The sequence below is a fragment of the Thermobia domestica genome, chromosome 6 (assembly GCF_964235325.1).
Source record: "Thermobia domestica chromosome 6, izTheDome1.hap1.1, whole genome shotgun sequence".
Lineage (NCBI taxonomy): Eukaryota > Metazoa > Arthropoda > Insecta > Zygentoma > Lepismatidae > Thermobia > Thermobia domestica.
In genome coordinates this window covers 103,921,477-103,944,916 of record NC_137459.1, presented here as the reverse complement: position 1 = coordinate 103,944,916, position 23,440 = coordinate 103,921,477, and the positions used below count along the sequence as shown (strand labels likewise).

Sequence of the window (23,440 nt, the reverse complement as noted above, 5' to 3'; positions counted from 1 at the left end):
CTTAGTGGGGACCCAGGGCCCAACCTCAAAATTTAAATGGAAACATGGGTCGAGTGATATCTCGTTCGAAAGATCTTTACAAAGTAAAGATCACTGTGGCAAAAGATTTTCATATTGGTCACCGTTTTCAAAATGGCCGCCAAGAATGGTGTCTGTGTCAGATAAAACGTCTCGTACTACTGTGAAAACGGTTGGAGATAAATGAACAGATTAAAACTTGTATAGGCAATAATAGAAGATAGTTATCATTCCACGGCTCGAGAATAATGCAATGGGGGAAAAAATAATTTAAGCAAAACTGACATAATGCAAAGGAGGAAATCTAATTCTTAGAAAATTATTCTAAGAGTGGAGTTCAAATCTGAGATTTTACTATTCATTCCCGCTTCACCCACTTACTGATGGAGGTCGGAAAGATAATTTTCTAAGAATTAGATTTCCTCCTTTGCATTATGTCACTTTTGCTTAAATAATTTTTTTCCCCATTGCATTATTCTCGAGCCGTGGAATGATATCTATCTTCTATTATTGCCTATACAAGTTTTAATCTGTTCATTTATCTCCAACCGTTTTCATATTAGTTGTAATAGACGTTTTATCTGATAAAGGTACCATATCTTGGCGGCTATTTTGAAAACGTTGACCCATGTGAAAAGTCTTTTGCCACAACGCTGTTTAGTGTTTGAAGATCTATCGTACGAAGTATCACTCGACTCATGTTTCTATTTAAAATTTCTAAGTTGGGAGCCCTGATCCCCATTAAGGGCGGCCCTGGGGGACACCGCGACAACATCATTCGACGTGCCTCATTCCATTTTCCTGTTTCGCTTTTTGTTCTGTTCATTTATCTCCAACCGTTTTCATATTAGTGGTACGAGACGTTTTATGTGATAAAGACACCATTCTTGGCGGCCATTTTGAAAACGGTGACCAATATGAAAATCTTTTGCCGCAGTGATCTTTACTTTGTAAAGATCTTTCGAACGAGATATCACTCGACCCATGTTTCCATTTACATTTTGAGATTGGGCCCTGGGCCCCCATGAAGGGTGGCCCTGGGGGACACCGCAGTAATACCATTCGATGTGCCCCATCGCATTTCCTATCTGTATTTTCGTTCGGTTCATTTATCTTCAACTGTTTCCGAGATATTTTCATGGAAAGATTAAAATGGGCCACCCTGTAGATTTACAATTTACATTTTGTGTAGCAAACTGCGATACAAATTTTAATTTGTATTGCAATTTGTAAATTTTGTATCGCATTTTCTGTACTTTAATAATGAAATGAAATCTGTGAGTTTTACGTCTCATGGTATTGCCGGCTAGGCTAAAGGAGACGGTGATGATGAGAAATGAATGAAATGGTGAAATGAAGAAAGTGGGAGGAAACGGGAGAACCCCGAGGAAACCCACACACACGGTGTTTGTCCACCACAAAGTTCACTTGGCGCGAGCTGGGATCGAACCAGGGACCCCAAGCATCAGAGATGAACGCTCTGCCACTGCACTATAATAAGCAACTATAGATTCATAAAATAAGTCCAATAAATACGAAAGTACTTCACACTTTGAATGAAATTGAAAACTACTTTCGTATTGGATTTCTTTTATGAATCTATTATTATTATTACAAGCTTAATAAACGTGGAAAGTAAAGCATCAAAAATATTTGCATTCCCCGCTCATTGCTGGACAAGCTTTATATTTTATTATACTATTTGTCAAGTTCAGCGAAATGAGAGTTTTACCACAGCGGCAAATTCATTAGTTAGGCTCAGAATAGCAACACATTGGCAGTTGTTTCTTCAGTCAGTTAGTCACACAGACACACACACACACACACACACACAAAAGTGTGTGTGTGTCTTTAGTCGGGATGTTTTCGAGTTAGGTTCGTGGCGTCTCACGAGAAGAAATCTTATAAATACTGTATTTGGCTTTTACAAGGGTCATAAATATGCATCCGGTATATCAGTACTTCAAAGCGAAAAGCGAAAAGAAAAGAGAGAGACAGGCGAGTGTATTTTTCTACACTTTCGGCACTGAAGAATGTCATTACTGTTTCAGTGAACTGCTGTAGCATTTCTGCGCTTTACTAACCACATCGAAGCCCCATTCATGCAACACCATATAACGGCTAGGTCCAATATCGTTTGAACTTATTTTCTCTGCTGCCAATGCGTCTTTTCTTCAAGGGGTATTTTTTTAATATACACTCAGAAACAAGGATAGGATGACTCGAAACATGAGAAGGTCTGGAGGATGATCCACTATCAACAAACCGACAAAGGGAAGGAAAGACGAAGTGGAAAACTGTTTTGTAATTCCAAGTCGAGGCATTTTTTTTTTCTTGCAGCAACCGATCCTTCAAAGAAAAGTTTCTTAAAATAACAGTTTTTTAGCTTGCTCCTTATTTTAGCTTCCGTGGTAATAATGAAAGATGCAAAGATGTATTGCAATTTGCGATACATTTTTCAATTTGCATCCCATTTCTATGTTTCTGTATCGCAAATTGTGATGTGATACCTCTTAGAAAAACGCTGTGTGTGTGAACAATTGATCTGCTTGAAATGGACATATTTGTGTTCCATACTACACAAGCAACACAAATGATACCAGTTTTACTTATAATAAAACACCTTCAAATGATATTGATATAGAATGTGTACAGTGTAGTCAGTGGAAAATATAAAGGGGAAGAAAGGACTGAACATATCGATCGACAGTATGGCTCTAAAAACTGTTTTCATTACCTTCATAAAGGTGATAAAACTTTTTATACGTAACTCACATGCACATAAATATATTATCCTGTGGTTTTGGTTTAACTATAAACGAATATAAAAGTACTTAGTTGTTCTCTGGAGCCCTCAGACGCTAAAATCACCCGCAATATCAATAGAGACAAGTGGCTACATGTGCATTGAAGGTTAACGTTTAAATGATGTGACAACCCCCATGCTCCTGCAAGATGCTGACTGAAGATTGAAAATGAAATCACTACAACGAAGAAATAAAGCAAACCAAAACAGCACCTGTAAAAACATTTAATGCATGGAATAAAATATTTCTGTACAAAATATATCTATAAAATCTGGAGACATCAGCTCTCCAAAGTATGCAACTTCTAAATAAATCTTCACCATATTATGTTCATTCGGAATAGTTCCTTACTTTTTATTATGTGAATTATCTCGTAGTATGCTCCATGTGTGCCATTTTGTATCCATTCGGTTTTACTTTTATGGATGATAATAAGTGATTTATATAAATTAATGTAACACTGTAAGGGAAAGAGAAAGTAAATGATATGAAATTATGTAAGTTTGGCAAATTTGCCGTCTTCCGCTGACAAGTTTGCAGAATTGTGCAGGAGGTGACTGCGTCCTCTTATCACTGGTTGCCTTAAAAACTGTCCTGCTCCTTACCCACTGCACCTGGGATTTGACTAGAATGTTTCTATCCATCCCTCTTTTCAACATTGTATCATGTGACTAGCAACCCAATTCATTGAAACGGACAGTTGACTTGTTTGTAACAAGAACTTTTACCCGCCTCTTACATAAGGCCATTTAAAATTAATTTAAAATAACTTCACCGGAAACGTTTTTAGTCATAAGTGCTAAAAGAATGCGTTCCAGATATGGAAAGAAATGGACTATTGAATAAAAAGGTAACAGAAAGCTTACCTCGCGTCACAAGAGGGCAAGATTTCAGAGCTATTGTCACCCATTCTCGTGTCATTTCACTGAGAGTCATCGTTTCCACACCAAAACCTGGCTGATATTCGACTTTAGGCGAAACGCAGAATCTTCGCAGCTCACGCTGCCGTCCTTTGCACTAAAATATACATATTATTATAAGCACAGAATTTAATAAAAACATGTCATTTCCTAATATATAAAGTGTCATGATTTGTTCACCAAAAACATGATTTGATTTATTCCACTGCTATGTCCTGTATTTCCACGGGAATCAACCACATATTCTAAAAATTGACATCTTCAACTCAGGATTTTTGTCCCGGAAAATAATTTCCGATACAGGAAACTGACAATGGGAGCTTAGATAATAATATACTCAAATAATCTTACTTGCAATAAAATCTCGAATTATTTCCGTAGTTACATCAATATAAAATAAATGTAAATTTACAAGGGGAAGGAGAGCACAGAGTCTCAGTGATACAAAGCTATCTCTGGAGCCCACACACGCTTACCATATCTTTCTTTCGAAGTAATTGTTTTCTCAAATTTTGAAACTTCAAGTACGGTCATCATCTCGGCAAGTAACATACTGTTATGTTAACTGGTTACTACTAGTTCAATATACAGAAATATATGGATAACTTATTTCAAAACGAACTTCTGGTAGACGTATAGTATGAATCACTATTCCTCGTAATTGTCAACTAGTATATTTTTACTGTTTGTGATAGAAACTACGATCATTTATCTCCACGACTGAGTGATATATATATATATAAACATGTTTTTAAATTCTTTCTTATGGACACCTTTTGCGAAACATTTAATATTTAGATGCGAAGAGAGGTGAGATATGTGCTATTACATGTGGTTGTTCAGCTCATGTGTTAAACTTACTTGCTAATGATATGTAGTCATTGTCTTCTAATACAAAGAAACATACAATCTGTATTGTAAAATACTATAAGCGTAATCACTTTGTGAATGTGAATATAGAAAAGAGAGAGAACTAAAATTACTTTGCTATTCTACGAGAGCTATGGTGGAATAATTTTGTAGATTATTTGGAACAGAACGTTGGGTCAACAACGGTGAAGCTACGCGAAGAAAACCGACTAGTAAACGATTCAGCTATACACAAGGTCCCCAAACTAGCAGCATCTTCTTAAGCCTATAGGTACTGTACTTCATCAAGTGTAGAAGATGAAAGACAAGCATGGTGTTTTTCAAGTTTAGAAAGGCTACAGCATGACTTTCTCCAGCTTATTTCTTGGGATTCTTCATAGATTAAAAAAAAAATAAAAATAAAATTAAAAAATAAAATAACAGGTAAATAAAAAAAAGGGAAGAGGACGGCTTTTGAGTTTGCAAGAAAACGTTTCTTCCTTTGATATTTCCAAACGTTTCTTTCTTTGATTTTGAAGTCTGAATGTAAAAACAAACCACTTTAATGAGCCATATTTTGAATCTACCGTAGCGACATAGTGTCTATATATAAACGGTGGAAAATACACAAATCTCAAGTAGGGATATAGAATGATTTATTTTCGTTATTGAACAGTGAATTGGACAAGCGTCTACAGCTGGCGTTAATTTTCTAGTTTCGTTTTTGTTCAATTACACTATGCAACACGAAATCTATCCTTTACATGGAAATGTTTTTCTTGCGTATTTTTGCATGTGAAAATCATATTCGTAATTACTTTTTGTGTGTTACATACCAATTTTGTAAAAAATTGAAAAGTTTGAAAATTTGTGCTGTGAAATACCATATTTTTAAGGGTGGTGATAAATATGATTAATGTTTGGTTCGCTATTGAAATTTAGTGTACCTTTTCAGCAGCGAGGCTATATGAGCCTGCTACAGTTGTGGGCCTACAGTTTAAGGTGGAATCCGAGCCACCGTGTCGTTCAATGTTCTCGTACCGGGAATCAAACCTGAGATCTTGTGTACCGAAGGCGCGCGTGCTACCCAGCGAGGAGGGTAGAAATGTGCTTAAGATAAAAATTTTTGCATACATAATATACCTTACAATATACGCTCATTTAAACATCATCCAAGCGACATTTTTTCCTTCTTCACAGAAGGTATACGCTGTTCAAAGAGGGACTCTCCTCATCCTCCCTATTTTTTCCTACTGCGTAAATCTTTTTCTGTGTTATAGTGGAGAACACGGGTTTCTCATACTTATCCTCACTCCTTATCTTCATTTGAGGTATTAGCATATTAACATCTGGTGATAAGAGAGTTCAGATTTGTGTAGTCTAACTTTGCTGCCATATATTCTAGCATTTGAGTAGGTTTTGATTCAACTGTATTGTTATTAGCTGATTTGTGTTTCGTTAGAAGTGATTGGATTGGCCGCGTTATGTCTTTTTATGGTAGTGTGCTGTGCATCTAAGTTTCAAGAAAGTGCTTAATAAATCTGATTATTTTGTTATATGTGTGGTAAACTTGCATTTAAAACTCAAAAAAGCAGCCTTACACCTTTAGTTAAAAAGGCTTATGAACTGTACTTTGGCTGTCGGATAGGAGACCAAGATAAGTCTTGGGCCTCACACATATGTTGCACTACGCGTTTCAGGAATTTGAGAAACTGGCAACAAGGAAAACGTAGTATATGAAAGCTGTTACTATGATTTGGCGCGAAAAAAATAGCTCTTGTAACTGACTTATTTTCGCTTGAGAGATGTAAAGGACTTTTCCTCTAAATCTAAATAACAGATACCCTAATTTAAAGTCAGCTATTCGATCAGTTCTCCATAGCGAAGATCTTCCAGTACTTACAGCTTCAGAACATTATACTATTGATTCAGACGAAGATATCTCAGACGTTCCAACCAACAGGGAAGATGTAGACTTTCAGCCATCTACATCCCAGTCGTCACTCATTTGAGCACACAAGAAGAGCGTAACACTCTTGTACGAGACTTAAATCTTCCTAAAAGAAAAGCGGAATTGTTGAGCTCCAGGATTCAAAGTTGGAATCTCTTACCTCAATATGTTAAAATAAGTTTGTTAGAAAACGACAAAGTTATTTTGAGAACTATTTTGTTAAAAATAGAGTCACTGTTTATTGTAAAGATATAGATGGCTTATTTCAGTCTTTGGGACATGAATATAATCCCACCGAGTGTCGCTTGTTTATTGATAGCTCGAAACTAAGTCCGAAAGCAGTGCTTCTCCATATTAGAAATGTTCACCCATCTACCTGTTTCTGTAGCATATACGGCTCGTAGAAAGGAGACGTATGGAATTATGAGTGCGATATTGGACTTCTCTGAATATATATATATCCAAATGGGATGTGTGTGTGGGACTTCAAAATTATTGGTTCTCATAGGAATGCAACAAGGATACCAAGGAATACCAAGTATTGTTGTTTTTTATGAGTGGGATTGCCGTGACAAAGTAAACCACTACGTCCGTAAATACTGGCCTCAAAGACAAAATTTCATTCCTGGCACCAAGAACATATCCCGTAAACAAATTGTGAACCCCCAAGATGAATTTTTGCCAACATCACATATCAACTTTGGGTTGATGGAAGATTTTTGTTAAAGCACTAGATAGAGGAGGTATTGCTTTCACGCACATCAAGGAGAAATTCCCAAACCGAAGTGAGGCAAAATTAAAAGAGTATTTGTTGGTCCACAGATTAAAACAGTCATGCAAGATGAAAACTTTGAAACTAAACTCTCTGAAACTGAGAAATTAGCTTGGCTGTCATTTAAATCGGTTATGTTCAGGTTTTCTTGGAAATGTAAAGGTTGAGAATTATGAAGCTATTTGTTAGTGACATGGTGTGCAGTTTTCGACCCATGGAACGCAACATGTCATTAAAATTACACTTTTTGCACTCATATCTTGATTTTTCTCCTCAAAAGCTGGGTACAGTTAAGTGATGAACACAGAGAATAGTTTCATTAGTACACTGCTATATTGGAAAAGCGTTAAAGTGGAAAATGAACTGAAAGTATGCTTGCTGAATATTTTGCTGGTCTATCGTCAGAGGGATTCCAGATGATGTCTACAAGCGTAAACGACCAAAGAAAGTATTTAAAAGAGTAAGCCAACAAACTTTAATATTAATATCATACGCCTTCCTAGCCTATATTACATAGTAAATAAATGCTGATATGTGCATTTCGCATAATGTGTTGTGGTCTGTTCAACAGAAACGTGACGTGATGGAACGCTTTGGTTTTCACCAATGAATTCAGCACCTGCAATTTAGTTAAAATCACATAATTTCATTTGAAGGACAGAAAAAACGTTTACATTTGCTGCACAGTGTTATTGCTAAGAAACCGTTTGGGAACTGAAAAGGCAAATAAGCTGGATTATTTGTTTAAAACAAGCATGAAATTGTCAGCTGGTTGCATGTATGGTATATGACTGGTTTAGTTAAAATGATGTACGAAGTTTCTTTAACAAGAAAGTTACAAGTGGGTTGCAAGCGGCCGTGGGAAAATGGACTTTGAGGGCCAATATACCCACTGAGCTAAGGCGACATGTTTTTGTCTTAGACTTGTAGTCTGCTCTATCCAAAAATGGATAATTCTGAATCGTTCACTGGCGGCGCACGGGATTCCCCCACAGGGAAACCTTGCTTATCTCTGATATGTAGTACGTTTTTCACACACAACTAGTATATGTTAGACATTTGATGAACATTAATAGCACATAATGCCTGTGTAAGAATCGTCAATTGAACTTTGCATGTATAGGTGTCAGAATGAATCCATTACTCTCAATCAATTCAGAACACACACAATTTTTGTATCCGATTATTTCTATGATCATAGGGCGACAGACTGTCAATTATAAATCATAACATCGAATTCACTGTTGAATAAATACTGAAATCGCAGAAACAAAAATACAGTGACCCAGTGGAAACGCATTTAAGAACACCCAGAAGGAATTTACGGATCTGCCCTAAGCTTAGTATACAAGAAGGTAATGATATGTGGTAGAAAATACAGTTTATTTTAATAGCACGTGTAACCATCTTTAATGATTACATAAGCAGCCATCGAGCAGGTCGTGCAGGTGCTGAGTGTGTGTCACGTGTAAGTATTAGCGTCGTTGGACAATGGTCGATGTTGGAGCCCGGTTGGCAACCTTGCTCCACACATGCTCGATAGGAATTACGGCAAGGTAAAAGGCGTATACCAAATAGAGCACGCTGCGTTTCTCCGGAAGTGTGAGAAGTGCGTTATCCAACTAAAAAAATGTCGGATCGCGCAGTGTCAAGATGTTACAAGACAGGATTGACTAAGTGACGAATGTACGATATACTTCCATACCACAGGCAAGGGCTATATATACTCTTATACCAGAATGTAAGATGTGAGTTCTGTACTGGGAGTGCGAATGAACATTGAATTGTTGGATTGAATTCTAATCGCACTGGAGGTTGCAGTCCTCTTAGTCAGGACACGATCCTTCTGTCCAGTGTTCCCCGATGTGTCACAGGGAAACGTCCGTTGTGGAAACTCTTTGATTTCCATTGTGTACACTTATCACTGGACCACTAACGCAACAATTCTGCAAAATTAATATCCCCCTTTCACAGACCCATTATGCTAAAAAAGACAATTAAATGCATAATAGCAATTGCTGACATCGTCGTGGCATTATAGACACCGAAGACTGTGATCTACACACAACGGATTTGCACTGAACTACACTCGTGCTTCCATGACTTTGAAACTACTAGCAGCATGACTTGTAGAGATATGTCTATTGTGCTCGGTGTGCTGGGACTTCAAACCAAGGCCGACACGCCCTCTATAGAAACACATTCTATCATGTGAATTTCGTTTGAATCGGTCGATATATGAGGGGATTTTCTTAAGTGCATTTCCACCTGTGTATACACGAAGAGTTAAAGAAAAGAGAAAAATAATGAAATTACTTACAACTCTGGCATCGACGCTACTTCTCAGGATAAACGTTAATTCATGTTGTTCACCATCTTGCTTCATTTTCCATAACTTGTATGTAAGATTCCGGTTCGGGGCACATGGAACGGGGTTGAAAGAAGCTTCTTTCAGCTTCCTTTCTATTTCTATTACACTTTCTGTTCGTACTTCTTCCTTTACTTTACTTACGCGCTTCATAGTGTTAGTCTGCAATTCTAGAAGTTGGTCTAATACGGTCGGTTGTGCATCGGAAGGACAATTTAATTTCTTTTTCGATTCCTTTCTACTGCACTGACTAGAAGACGATGACGGAACTGTACACATATTTTCACCATCAGATATATTCTGCATATTACGAGACGATCCTTCAGACTTTAGAACTGAACTACTTCTGATCTGAGAAACTCCATGCATTTCTGGTCCTTCTGGCTGTACGTTTCTCGATGCTTTCAAATTTAATCTAATGCGACTAGTCGATGCTGGACTTTCATTTACGCTCTCTTGAATCTCCGTCTTTATAGCTTCATTAGTTTCACGAGCTACGTCTTGAGACGATTCTGCTGATAATGCAAATTGATAAGTATTTCTATCTGACTTAGTTTTGAATCCAATATCTCGTTTCACATCAGTAACATTTGGTTTCATCTTTGGTTTGCTTTCATTTGAACTATCTTGCTTTCCAACGAAGCGATTTATCTCCTTAATCCTATCCAACATCCTAGTCTTACTTCTCGTTATTATAGCTGGATCTAACAGCTTTGGTTCTTTAGAAGCAACTTCAGGATTTTCCAAATCCATTGCGCCATGTGATTCTTCTTCTAGCACCTCATCATCATCCACACACTTAGAATCATTATTCATATCACATTCAGCAACCAGAAGTGCGTCATTGTCACTGTCTGAACTTTCATCACTGTAGAACATACTGCTTTGGTTTGGTGATACAGCAACAACGGTTACTGATTCTTTCATGTCCAACGGATGCACAGTTTCTATTGCAGACATAGAAGCTGAAGTTTCCTCGTTAACTTTACTCGATGACACTCCGGGATCTAATTTCAAATTGCCTACTTCTGATACTTCTGAGTCGATAGAATGTAACACTTTTGGAGGGTTTGAATTAGCGTCCGTTTGGGGAACATTCAGTTTTTCTTGTTTGACTTCTAACTTCCTGTCTTGGACTGCATATTTCAGAATTTCATCTTCGCTATGAGTAGTTTGGATAACATCCACTTTGTCTTGTGTGGGTTCCCGGTCTAGGACTGCGCATTTCAGGTTAACTTTATTTTCGCCAGTAGTAGTTTCAGTAACATCGTCTTGTATGATATCCAATTCCCTGCCTGGGACTACGCATTTGAGATCAACCATATCCTCGCCATGAGTAGACTGAACAACATTACCCGGGGATATTACTGATGATGATGTACTTGAAGATGCCATTTTAGAGTCTACTCCAATCTCGATTTTGTTTTCGCAATTTCCACCTTCATTCATCCCACCTTCTTCACTTTTTACGGCTGCATTGTTTCCTTTCTTCTTAGCCTGCCTTTGTGGTCTTGGTCTCCGTTTCTTCGGTTGATACTTCTTACTTGCAACATGTTGAAGGATTTTCTCCCTCTCCATCCTCTCGGCTGGAGAAGTCTCGGTCCCGAAGAAATCCAGCTCATCCATAGCATTTAAATGCATGTTGCCGAACACCTCCTCCATCGGACTTGGTGCTCGGGCTTCTTCTTGTTCCATCTCCAAATCTTCTGGAACTATTTTAGTTTCGATACTGTAACAAAGAACATGCCACAGAATTAAAAGCAGTTAAGTGACTCTTTTTGGATCAAAAGATCCAGTATATTTCAGTAAAATATTTTCTTGTAAGCTTTATATCTGGAGAACTACATACAGTGTAGACAAACCCAAACTATAATTTTACTCAGTATGATATGCTTATTCCGTAAAAGACAAAAATTCGATTTAGGGGTTGTTCAAAAATTTTATGGCCCCTGATCCAAAAATGTATGAAAAGATCCAATATATTTCAATCAAAAATTTTATTGTAAGCCTTATATCTGGAGAGCTATATTTAGTGCAGCCAAACACAAGCTATCACTTAACTCAGTGTGGTGTGCTTATTCCGTAAAAAACTCGATTTAGGGGCCGTTCAAAAATTTTGTGGTCCCTGGCCAAGATCGCAATCTTTTGATTCATTTTTTGGATCATTCCTAAAATTCTTGTTTACTCTTACAATGTCTAAAGATTGCTAGATTGCCCGCGGAATTGTACTTTTTACACAGTAAGCTCAATGGTTTGTGTTGTACACTTAGAAAGTGTCTCAGAAATACATAATAATATGACCTGCTACTTATTTATTTAACACATTATACTCAATAACACAAATATATTTAAATATATAGTACGTAATGTTTGCCCTCTTTCCTTCCATTTACACTTAAATTGGCGAAGTAAAAGGTTCTTCGTTGATTTTTACATCGCACCGGAAACAATCAATAAACATATTAACATTTTAAAATTTATATTTTTAATACTTACAAAATAATATAACAATCAACATTTTCAAGAAGTTCAATACTATATTCATAAGCTAATTATGAAGTATTAAGCTTTGTTGATGGACTGACTGCTCAATAATTAGCAATAGTGTAGAAACAAGGACTCCTTTAGACTGTTAATATTTGGTATGCACTCAGACTTTGTTAAGTTTTGTAATTTTTGTGGTATTTTGAGATATGTGAAAATACGACGTAAAATTCAACGTAGTCCTATGTAGTGTTGTAAAGGCCTGGAAAAAACCCGGAAATTTTGGGTAAAAAAAAATAGGTTTTTACCGTTCTTTTCCCGAGCTTGGAAAAAAAAAAACGGAAAAATTGGGAAAAATTGAAATTTACGAATACTTTACTACAGTGTGCTTTTAAAATGAAAACTATTTTATATTTACTAGTTTACAGTTAAGATAATTGAGTAGTTATGTTTCTTGTATTAGAATAGGGAAAATTTGTAGCAACAAATAAATGTACACCACTCATTCAAACACATTAAAGTTAGACCGTGATAGAATGGAGCTATGGCTACAAAAGATACTAAACTATGTATAATCCTAGTTAAATTAATTCATATAGATGGAATTAAATTAATTTAAATTATCTGAAGTAAACTTACCGTTTTATGACAGGGAAGTGTTAAAATAACAGGGCCAGAATCATTTTAGTTAATACCAGTATGTTAAAATCAAATATATATATATATTATGGAGATACATATTTTCCTTGTGCTGTGTAAAATTTCCGGAAATTTTGAACCCATCAGAAAAAATCTTTTGTTCGGAAATATTATCAAAACCCGGAAAACATAATTTAAAAACTATTTCCTCGCCTGATCCTAATCTTATTTGCTATAACGTGTCTGCAGCATATATAGAACGTATTTCGCTAGCAGGAAAAACACTTAAAGCAACAGCTGTTAATTTTACTTTTTAGTTTTCTGATTCCTGATAAAAATCTCTCTTTATTATTTGTATATTTTTTAAACAACTCCAAAAGAGAGATGATCTTATTTACATATACACATACACCGCACAAATGCGTAAATTTGAGCAGCGAAAAATATATTTTAAAAAATTTAACATGTGAAACTTCCATTCGTTATTATTATTAAAGACTAGCAGAATACCCGTTCTTCGCACGGGGAGAATACGTTTCATTTTGGGTATAAAGGGTACCAAAACTGTCACCAATGAATATAGGGACCACAAAAACTATGAATTCGACACTAGTATCAGTCATTTTCAATTACTTTTATGTGCCACCCTCCCCCTTTAGGAGTATTACTGCGGGCTAAATTTGGATTTAAACGGCATCGAAAGTGTAACTGTTCATCTCAGCCACCCCGAAAACTATGGATTGGACACTAATATCGGCCATTTTCGATCATTTTTATATATTCACCCCTTCCCCCTCCCCCAAGTTGCGGCGCTGAATTTGGATTTCAACAGCATCGAAAGTGTTAGTGTTCATCTCAGGATCCCAAAAACAATGCATTCAACACTAATATTGGTTATTTTCGATCATATTTAGATATACTTATATCTCCTCGTCCCCAAGTTACGAGAATGAATTTTGATTTAAATGGCATCGGAAGTGTTACTGTTCATTTCAGCTACCCCTAAAAAATATGGATTTGATATATATTAATACCGGCCATTTTCAGTTATTTTTATATATTTCTTACTACCCAAGTTGCGGGCCTGAATTTGGATTTAAACGGCATTAGAAGTGTCACTGTTCATCTCAGCGACCCCGAAAACTATGGAATCGACACTAGCATCAGTAATATTCGATCATTTTTATATAACACTCCCTTCCCCCTCCCTAAAGTTTCGGCGTTGAATTTGGATTTAAACTGCGTCGGAAATGTCACTGTTCATCTCAGTGGCCCTGAAAACTACGGATTCACACTAATATCGGTGATTTTTTATCATTATATATATATCCCCTCCTCTTCCCCCAAGTTGCAGTGTTGAATTTGAATGTAAGCTTCATCGGAAATGTTACTGTTCATCTCAGCAACCCCGAAAACTATGGGTTTGACACTAAGATCAGTAATTTTCAATGTATATCCGCACTTCCTTCCTCCAAGTTGCACCTTCAAAGTGAAATGGTAAAATACATTCCAGGCCTTAATTTTATCTATGTTGAAAATTTTTAAAGAGATCAGTGTGGTGGTTCAAGAGTTGTTAAGTTACAAATATTTTATATAGATAATTTGTCGCACTAGTTATTTAATGTACACTCATGTCCAAAATTATTGTCGCATGTCTATAAATATGTTGTTGTAGGAATATAGCAGTAAATAAGAACAATAAAACGAAAATAAAACTCTCTTGTCCATTTAGCAACATTTTGATTTACTCTTTCTGGTTTCCGTATTTATAATTCTTTTCCTATGAAGTTTACCACAAATATACATTTTCTGATTATACACATAGTATCAGTATTAAAAGTACCCTGCAAAATCATTATCAAATTATATTCTTACAAGAAGACAGTTATAGATATGCTTCAATCTTTTTGGACATGAGTGTACATAAGTTTACATTAAAGTCTGTATTTGAATATTAAATAGTAGTAATTATATGTCTTAGTGCATGAGTATTAGTGAAAGTTGTCTACTGCTCTTTTTTTTAAGAACTAATTTGGTTAAAATTAACAAAATTTCACCACATCAGATAGCACATTAAGAACTCAGTTTCATTCAAGAGCACTATTTGTTGCAACAGAAACGCTTCATGATGGTAGAAGTGTATGCAATTGTAAAAGTTCTGTAATTAATGCACAACCAGGAGTAAACGACTAAAAAGCATATAAAGGGAATGAGTACAGAGTATTAATTTTCAAGAATAATTACAACAGTTTTATTTTCTAATGCTACGTTTTAAAATATTCACAATATTGAAATTTCTCAACTTACCTTTTTCACTTTTTTTTTTTAAGCGGTTCAATTACTAGTAAAACTAACCTAATACAAAGATTTTTGTTATTTTCCCAATTTTTCCGGAAAGAAACCGGAAAAAACTGTTTTTTACCAGCAGGTTCAAAATTTCAGAAATTTTACAACACTAGTCCCACGACTCCCATCTTTAGTTGCATCGAAAGACAGCATATTGTCCATTATATATATATATATATATATATATATAAAGGCGCAAACAAATCCAATTGACATATGACTCTGTACGTCAGGACAAGTGAAACGATTGGATTTGAGTTTAGCGTTCCGTTCAGCAATGAGACTATATGAGACGTGATCCTATAGCTTAAAGAGGGATTCGAATAACAGGAACTCCCGCCGGGAATCGAACCCTATTTGTGAAATGAGTTTTGTGATTTTACGTGAACTGTGCAACCAGAAGCAAACGATTCGTAACATGCATTATTAACTAACCGTAGACTACTCAAAATCAAACAATTGGAACAATTCAATGTTGTTTTGTCACGTTCTCACCAGTGAAACATAATAATAATAATAATAATAATAATAATAATAATAATAATAATAATAATAATAATAATAATAATAATAATAATAATAATAATAATAATAATAATAATAATAATAATAATTAATAATAATAATAATAATAATAATAATAATAATAATAATAATAATAAATTAATAAAAAATCATTATTAATTAGAAGGAAGAATCATAAGTTTTGCAACATTTCCACACCCTAAACAACAGGAGCATGTATATGCAGTGATCAACCCTAAGTACAAAATCAAACTACCTAAGAGAGTGTGTCAATTGAATTATTTAACACGGAGGCCGCCACTCCATCAGGGTCTCCAGTTAGTTTTTAGTGGCAGTGACGACGAGTACTCAACAACTTACGTGAACGTGAACTGCTACTGTACGAGTTCGAACTCGGACATAACGTTGCGGCATCAACTTAAAACATTTGTCATGCAAAAGAGGAAGATGCAGTGAACAACAGTACACCAACTCATTGGTTCCAGAAATGTCCTGCAAATAGACTGAAATAGTGTGACGTCACATCCGTCTCGTTGCTATGGTGATCGTAGTTTTATTTTCTAAACAACATGGCCTAAGAACCTAAGTACAAAGCGAAAACAGTGACTTGTTAATATTCCGGATTGCAAACATTAGAGAAAAGGAACATTTGTAGACTATATGTAAAATACAAAATCCAATGAATGAAACTACGAAAGCATAGAAAAAGCACGGATTTGGGTAAATAATATGTTAAAATTATGTCAAGCGTTGAAAGTGAAATGTTTCCCCTGATATTGCAGATTTTGTGTTTTATGCATTTAGAGGTTACGTGAAGTGTCAAAATATACTTAGCTTATTTATTATCGGATATTACATTTAAGTAATTTTGGAAAAAATTTATTTAGTACCATCGGTATCACACAGTACATTCCAAACGTATAGGTCTACAAAAATAGTGTTTAAAACATGCTGAACCACTCATAATTGGATGTTTCCTTGTTGTTACATTTTTAGGTACATGAAAAAGGAAATATAAGCAAAGATCCGATGCATGTTAACCGATCAGAAACTGGTCCAGATTGAAAATTCTCAGAACGCATATGGTTACAAGCTTCGTGTCTTTTTTTTTTTTTTTATTATTATTTTTTTTTTATTTTGTAACCACTGTAACTATGTATTTATATTTTAAAGAGTGGGTGTAAAATATCTGAATACACCAATATAATTAACATCAAAAATTTCAAACTAGACTATTATTTTTTCTTGCAGACAGATCGAGTATTTGCTCTATTTTCATTGTGCCGACAGCTCATCAGTCTGTATCTTACGAGTATTTGTATTGCGTATAGCTGCTTTTGTTCATTGTGCATTACGTACATGGTAATGGTGTTGGCATTTCTTATGCCATTTCTATCTTATCAGATTACCTAGAGGTGCCCCCTGTAGAAAAAGATTCCTTATATGTTTCTTGGTTAATTACTAGATCTCACTCGTAAATTTTCTAAATAGTGGACCCATATTCTTAATCTGTATTTTTTCTTGCCAACTTTACTTTGTCCTCAAAAAATTCTAAAGTTATTATTAAATGTGTGTTATTCTTAACAGTATGCTTCATAGTATTTCTATCGCTTCATGCGTTTGTTTAGAAAATAACATGGCGATCACCATGATAACGAAGAGGAAATGACGACGTGACTATTTCAGTGTATTGTAAAAATGTTGAAGATCACCCAAGATCCGGCCGCTCCAGGGTAAAAGATTCTGAGGTCAAACGATACACCATTGATGAAAATATATCCATCAGCACACGATGGTTGTCAAACGAACTCAGCAGGTTCCAACCCACTGTAAAATTTAATGAAATCTTTAGGTTTTACGTCCCACTCTTATGCTAGGCTAAATGACACAGTGATGATGAGAAATGAAGTAAATGGTGGAAAGAAGAAAGTCGGAGGAAATGGCAGAACCCCGAGAAAACCCACGCACACGGTGTTTGTCCAACACAAAGTTCACTTGATGTGATCTGGGATCGAATTAAGGACTACGTGCATCGGAGGTAAACGCTCTACCACTGAACCACTGCGGTCCCCCAATCCACTGTACTGAGTCCCCTTCATGAACTTGAGGGAAAAAATCAGAATTTGCCGCATTGTGCCACATGAGTTGGCCTTCGATCAGACCCAGAGAAGAGTGAAAATGTGCCGATAAGTGCTGCAAAATCTGCGTGATATGCGTTTCCTGAAACGAAACTTGTCACATGCGACGTAAAGTAGATGTTTTTTTCCGAAGTAAGAATATGTAAAAACAGTGGTTGAGCAAGTTACGACTTCTAGCACAGGTCGTAAAACAAGGCCATTTTAGCATCGAAGTCATGTACTATGTGTGGTGGAACTACGACGTGGTATTTTACTTCAAGTTCGTTCCTAACGTCGTACCATTAATACCGACCTTTATCCCGAACAGTTGGGGAGTGGATGTATGCTATACTACGCCAAAAATGTGTTCTATTGGCGAACTGAAAGCGTTCCTTGCTAGAAGAGCATAATGCAAAACTACACTAGACTCGAAAAACGCACGAAAACATTCAACAACTAGATGGTATCGAACTGATGTCAGACCAAGCATACAATCCTGACCTTGTCTCTTTGAATTACTACCTATTTCAGTCCATGGTACACTTCCTGAAATCTCGCTGTTTCGCCAACGCAGTGTGTGAAAACAGCAGTGCCTGACTTCCTTACCAATAAGAACAAGACGTGGTACCAAAGAACTGGCAGGAAGGTGACAGCAGACAGTCCAACATGAAGGGCTATACTTTGGATGCTAACCTGCTTTCATTTTACTGTAATAGTTTGAAATATTTTATGTACCAGAATATTGCAAGATTTCTGACTCAACCTTGTAAATAATCAAATATTTATTTGCAGGACGTCGGAATTCAACAGTAAAAAAGAGCACGTGTCCTATAAAAGCATGTAATTGGTGGTTTATATTGTTCCACGTTTATCTTTTGTTTAATTTCTTATTATTAACTTTGCGTGCCGACATGATTTTGGTATGTTACATGCGGTGAACTGCCATAAGCTGTTAACAACAAGGTGAAAATATTCCCCAAACTGATTTCTATACAATATTCTTCCATCTACTTTCATTCCATCATTTCCTTCATTATATTTCACTTTAATTTATGATAGTCTCGCACAATTACTTATGTATCACACTTGATGATTATAAATTATGTGAGCGCGGTTTTGCCAAAATCATATTGTTGCTACGTAACTGTTGCATCTCAGTGGCAAGGCTACGACACCATGACTCTGTAGGCATTCCCCATGCACCTTAAGCGTCTCAATCTAATTATTCACACTTTAGCCCAATTCTGTGATAAAAAAGAACTTCGTAAGTAAGGAGTCGTCCTCAGAATTCTGGTATTAGCTAAAAGCCGAATTTAAAATCGTCTCAGATAAAGCCAAAATTACTCTGCTGGCCCCTAAAACCATTTATATATATTTGAAACCAGGTTCTCCGCCTATGTCGCTACTAAAACAAAAAGACCCAGTTTCAACGAACAAGCAGATATTGAGTTATAGTTCTCCCAAATTCAACCAGATTTAGCTAGATTGTGCAAATCAAAACTATTATATTCTTCATATTAAAATCCAAATGATTTGCCATATTTTGATTTTGTAAACGTACCACAACAGTTATTTATTTATTTATTTTAATTTCATAAGAATGAGATGTGACAAATTGAGAATCTACAACACTCACTCTGAATTTGTTTTCAGATGAGATTTTCCTTTCTTTTCTTCCTTTATCTATCTATCTATCTATCTATCTATCTATCTATCTATATATATATATATATATATATAGGGTGTTTCAAAACAACACCGACAAAGTTTGGGAGGTGATTCCTGACACCAAGATAAGACTAAAAGTATAGGCCAACCTGGGTGCACAAATGCTTCCTTTCGGAATTATAGGCTGCCGAAAACGTGAAAAAAATGAACTTTAAAGGTTGAGTTGAGTTGATTTTAGTTTAGCGTCCCTTTCAGCAGCGAGGCTATATGAGACGTGGACCTACTGATTAACGTGGAATCCGAACCACATGAACTCCCGCCGGGAATCGAACCCGGGTCTCCCACGCCAAAGGCGCGTACGCTAACCGCTTAGCCACGGAGGAGCTCGAACTTTAAAAGTCCATCGCTCCAAAACTATGGGACCTACCGTAGTCGGATCAAGACTTTACTTAGGAACTAATATGTCCTCTATCCAAAAATACATGTTTCAGAATCCTAAGGCACCCACGCAACAATTTTTGTACAGGCAGTTTGGTTACGGACATATAATCGGAAGTACTCACTAACTACATCTATAAAAATTGTTGCGGTAGTACTGCAGGATTCTGAACCATGTAAAAAAAAATGAAATGAAATCTTTAAGTTTTACGTCCCACGGTTATGCCGGTTAGACTAAAGGAGACAGTGATGATGAGAGATGAGTGAAACGGTGGAATGAAGAAAGTGGGAGGAAACGGGAGAACCCCGAGAAATCCCACGAGCACGGTGTTTGTCCACCACAAAGTCCACACGGCGCGAGCTGGGATCGAACCAAGGATCCCAAGCACCGGAGATGAACGCTCTACCACTGAGCCAAATTCTGAACCATGTATTTTTGGATAGGACACATACTAGTTCCTAAGTAAAGTCTTGACCCGACTACGATAGGTCCCATAGTTTTGGAGCTATGGACCTTTAAAATTCATTTTCTTATGTTTTCGGCAGCCTATAACTCCGAAAGGAAGCATTTGTGCACCCAGGATGGTCTATACTTTTGGGCTTATTTTGGTGTCAGGAATCACCTCCCATACACTGTCGGTGTTGTTTCGAAACACCATATATATATATATAGTCAAATCAGTAAACTGAAATTTGGAATGAAATGAATCTTCCATACATTTTTTTTTTTTATTTTCCAAACGTAGGCATTTTTTTAAATATCGTACACGAGGTGCAAAAAATCATGGATCTATCCACAACATTCGTTCTAAATTTATTTGTTGCTTTCCTCGTTTGCGTGTGTGTGTGTGTGTGCATGTATTTCTTTTCATGTGAATTGTACACTACCACCAACAAAAAAAGTTTTTACTGTTTTGATGTCCATTAATTGTGCGCTTACAGACAGCAAACGAAAAAAACGCACGTGCCTGCTAAGCGATCAGGAGTTCGTCTGACTATCGACCTTCAGTAATACAGGCATGTTGCGCACACATAGCCCAGCATCGAAAACAAATGGATGTATCGAAGCACCCTGTTTGCGTGGGTTGAATCAGTAACTTTAAAGATGGTCTGTCAGCTGCCATATCAAGTCGCCGCATATGCCACATATTTGAGGAGAACGCCAGACATTGGTTGTCGCCACGTGACCTTGTTCCTCACCTCAAGACCACCTCTGCACCAACGAAAGATTATTATCTTTGTATGGTGGAATTTTCGGCTAGTGGTGCATTACGAGCTCATTCCATCTGTCCAGACAATTACTGGTGACCTCTACTCTCAGCAGTTGCTAAAGGTGCACCATGCATTGCAGCACAAGAAGCCGACATTGCTGAATCGCAAGTGTGCTGTTCCTGCACGACAATGCCAATGTGGCAAAGAGGACTCGAGAGACCATTTAGCAACTTCGCTGGGATACACTGCCATGCATAATGTTCACCCAATCTTGGGTCAACAGATTATCAAACGATTGCATTAACTTCCACATTCACCTCATTCGGCTGCGGCCGGGGGTCACCGGAGAGGATACCGAAACATGTAAAAATAATCCAAAATGATCGATATTAGTGTCAAATCCATAGTTTTCGCGGTCGCTGAGACCAATGGTGTTACTTCCATTAGCGATGACTTTCAAATTCAGCTACCATTTATGCGGGCCGGTGGTCACATGCGGGGCGGGGGGAGATGCTGGACATGCAAAAATAATGCAAAATGACCGATATTAGTGTCAAATCCATAACCTTTTTCGGTCGCTGAGATGAATGGTGACACTCCTACAGGCCCTATGCGAAGAATGGGTATTTTCAGCTAGTATATATATAAAAGAAATATTTGAGAACACATTAATTACATCAATTTATTACTGCCTATTTGAGTTTGGCAACTGTAACTCAGTAATCTATTTTAAGGATTCTTATATGTTATATTTTTCGTAAAATGAAAAGAAATTTCTAGTTTTACGTTCCACGCGTATGCCCTTTGTGCTAAAGGAGGCAAGTGCTTAATTAAAGCAAATAGTTATGAAACAATTTGTGGAATATGAAGAAAATCGGAAAACGCTGAGAAAATCTACGAGCACGATAGTCCCCCACCACGAATTCACTGGGCTGCGATCAATAGGTAAGCGCTTTACCACTGAGTCACAGAGGCTGCTCTATATTTTTCGTGGTTTAATTCAGATCCTAATTACTATTTTCATGCAGCCATAAAACCGATGAACGTATTAGAACCCAGTCAAAGAGTTAAGCTAGTGTTCATTTCGTTTCGTTAAGTCACTTATAGTGTCCTCATAAAATGTTATACATTCCGTTTGAAAATTTACAAATTTGCTTTCAGTAGATCTGCTAATGGTAACTTTACTGCGAGGTTAATAAAATCTAATTTCTGGCATTCTCTTAAATTTTTACTAACTTCTAACATATCATTTCTAACCTCATTTCACTGAAATAACATTTTTCAATATTGATTACAGCCTTCTGAAACAGACTCATCTGCTTGCTTGAAAACTAGAAATGTGCCTCCTCAAATACGTTTTGTACGTCGCTGGATATAGCAAAGTGTACGTATGTCCGAAGTTAACACGGAAGATTGAAGGAGACTTAATTCAAAAGCACAAAAGAATCCGGGATTTCTACTACTGAATTAGCCACAAGAATTCCTTACTCCCGGGAATTCGGAACATTTCCGGTTTACCAGGCAACCATAGATAAAGCTCCAAGAAGAATCTCGTTAATGGAAAATTGGACGATGACAGTAAAAAAAAAACCTCTGTTATAGTTTATATCTGAGGCACAGATTTATTGACGGCATGATTACGAATAGGCAATAATAATAATAATAATAATAATAATAATAATAATAATAATATACATACCTCGCTGGAATTGCTACTTTTGGTTGCAAAATTGTCGCTTTTACAGCTGCTTTCAAGAACCAAACGTTCTTCTGCATTTTTGTCATGGCCTTAGGAGGAAACGGCTTATCAATATATACAACCTTCTTCTTAACAACTTTACCATCAACTGAAGCAAGAAAGAAACAGTAATATTATAGGTGGATAATTACACCACTTTCTTACAAGAAGACAGTTAAATATAGATGCTCATACCTGGTACATGCCTAAGGGGCCTCATACGGTACTAGCCTTCGCAAAACTAGCAAACCGAAACGGAAAGCAAAATAAGCATTAAGAACTTCTGGTGGCGAATTTGTGAAAGGAAAAAAATGCACTGGATGATAGAGGATTACGAGACGCAAAATTTGCATCACTGACTCATTGCAGAATCAGTAAGTGATATATCAAATATCGCAAAATAAAACGCGGAGTTTGCGTAGCGTTGGCGCTTTCAAACCTATACAGAATGAGGCCCACATGGCAATTTTAACAGTAACTATTACCAGGATAGGTCACAAGCCTTGCAACTTTTCCACGACTTAAACAGCAGGCGCGTGTATACGACATGATCGACTGTAGTATAAGGTCAAACTAGAGGTAGTGTGC

The 23,440-nt window shown here is 36.6% G+C and overlaps 1 protein-coding gene across 3 annotated transcripts in view; it reads right to left on the bottom strand.

The window, feature by feature from the left end:
- The window catches only part of LOC145688135 (uncharacterized), a 79,964-nt gene that overhangs the window by 16,477 nt on the left and 40,047 nt on the right, over positions 1–23,440 (bottom strand). For all 3 annotated transcript variants that reach the window (XM_081761925.1, XM_081761927.1, XM_081761926.1), the window contains 3 exons: positions 22,814–22,961; positions 9,638–11,414; positions 3,692–3,842 (listed from right to left, as the gene is read on the bottom strand). In XM_081761925.1, coding sequence (XP_081618051.1) covers positions 3,692–3,842; positions 9,638–11,414; positions 22,814–22,961 — 2,076 coding nt within the window. The remainder of the gene's footprint in view (positions 1–3,691; positions 3,843–9,637; positions 11,415–22,813; positions 22,962–23,440) is intronic.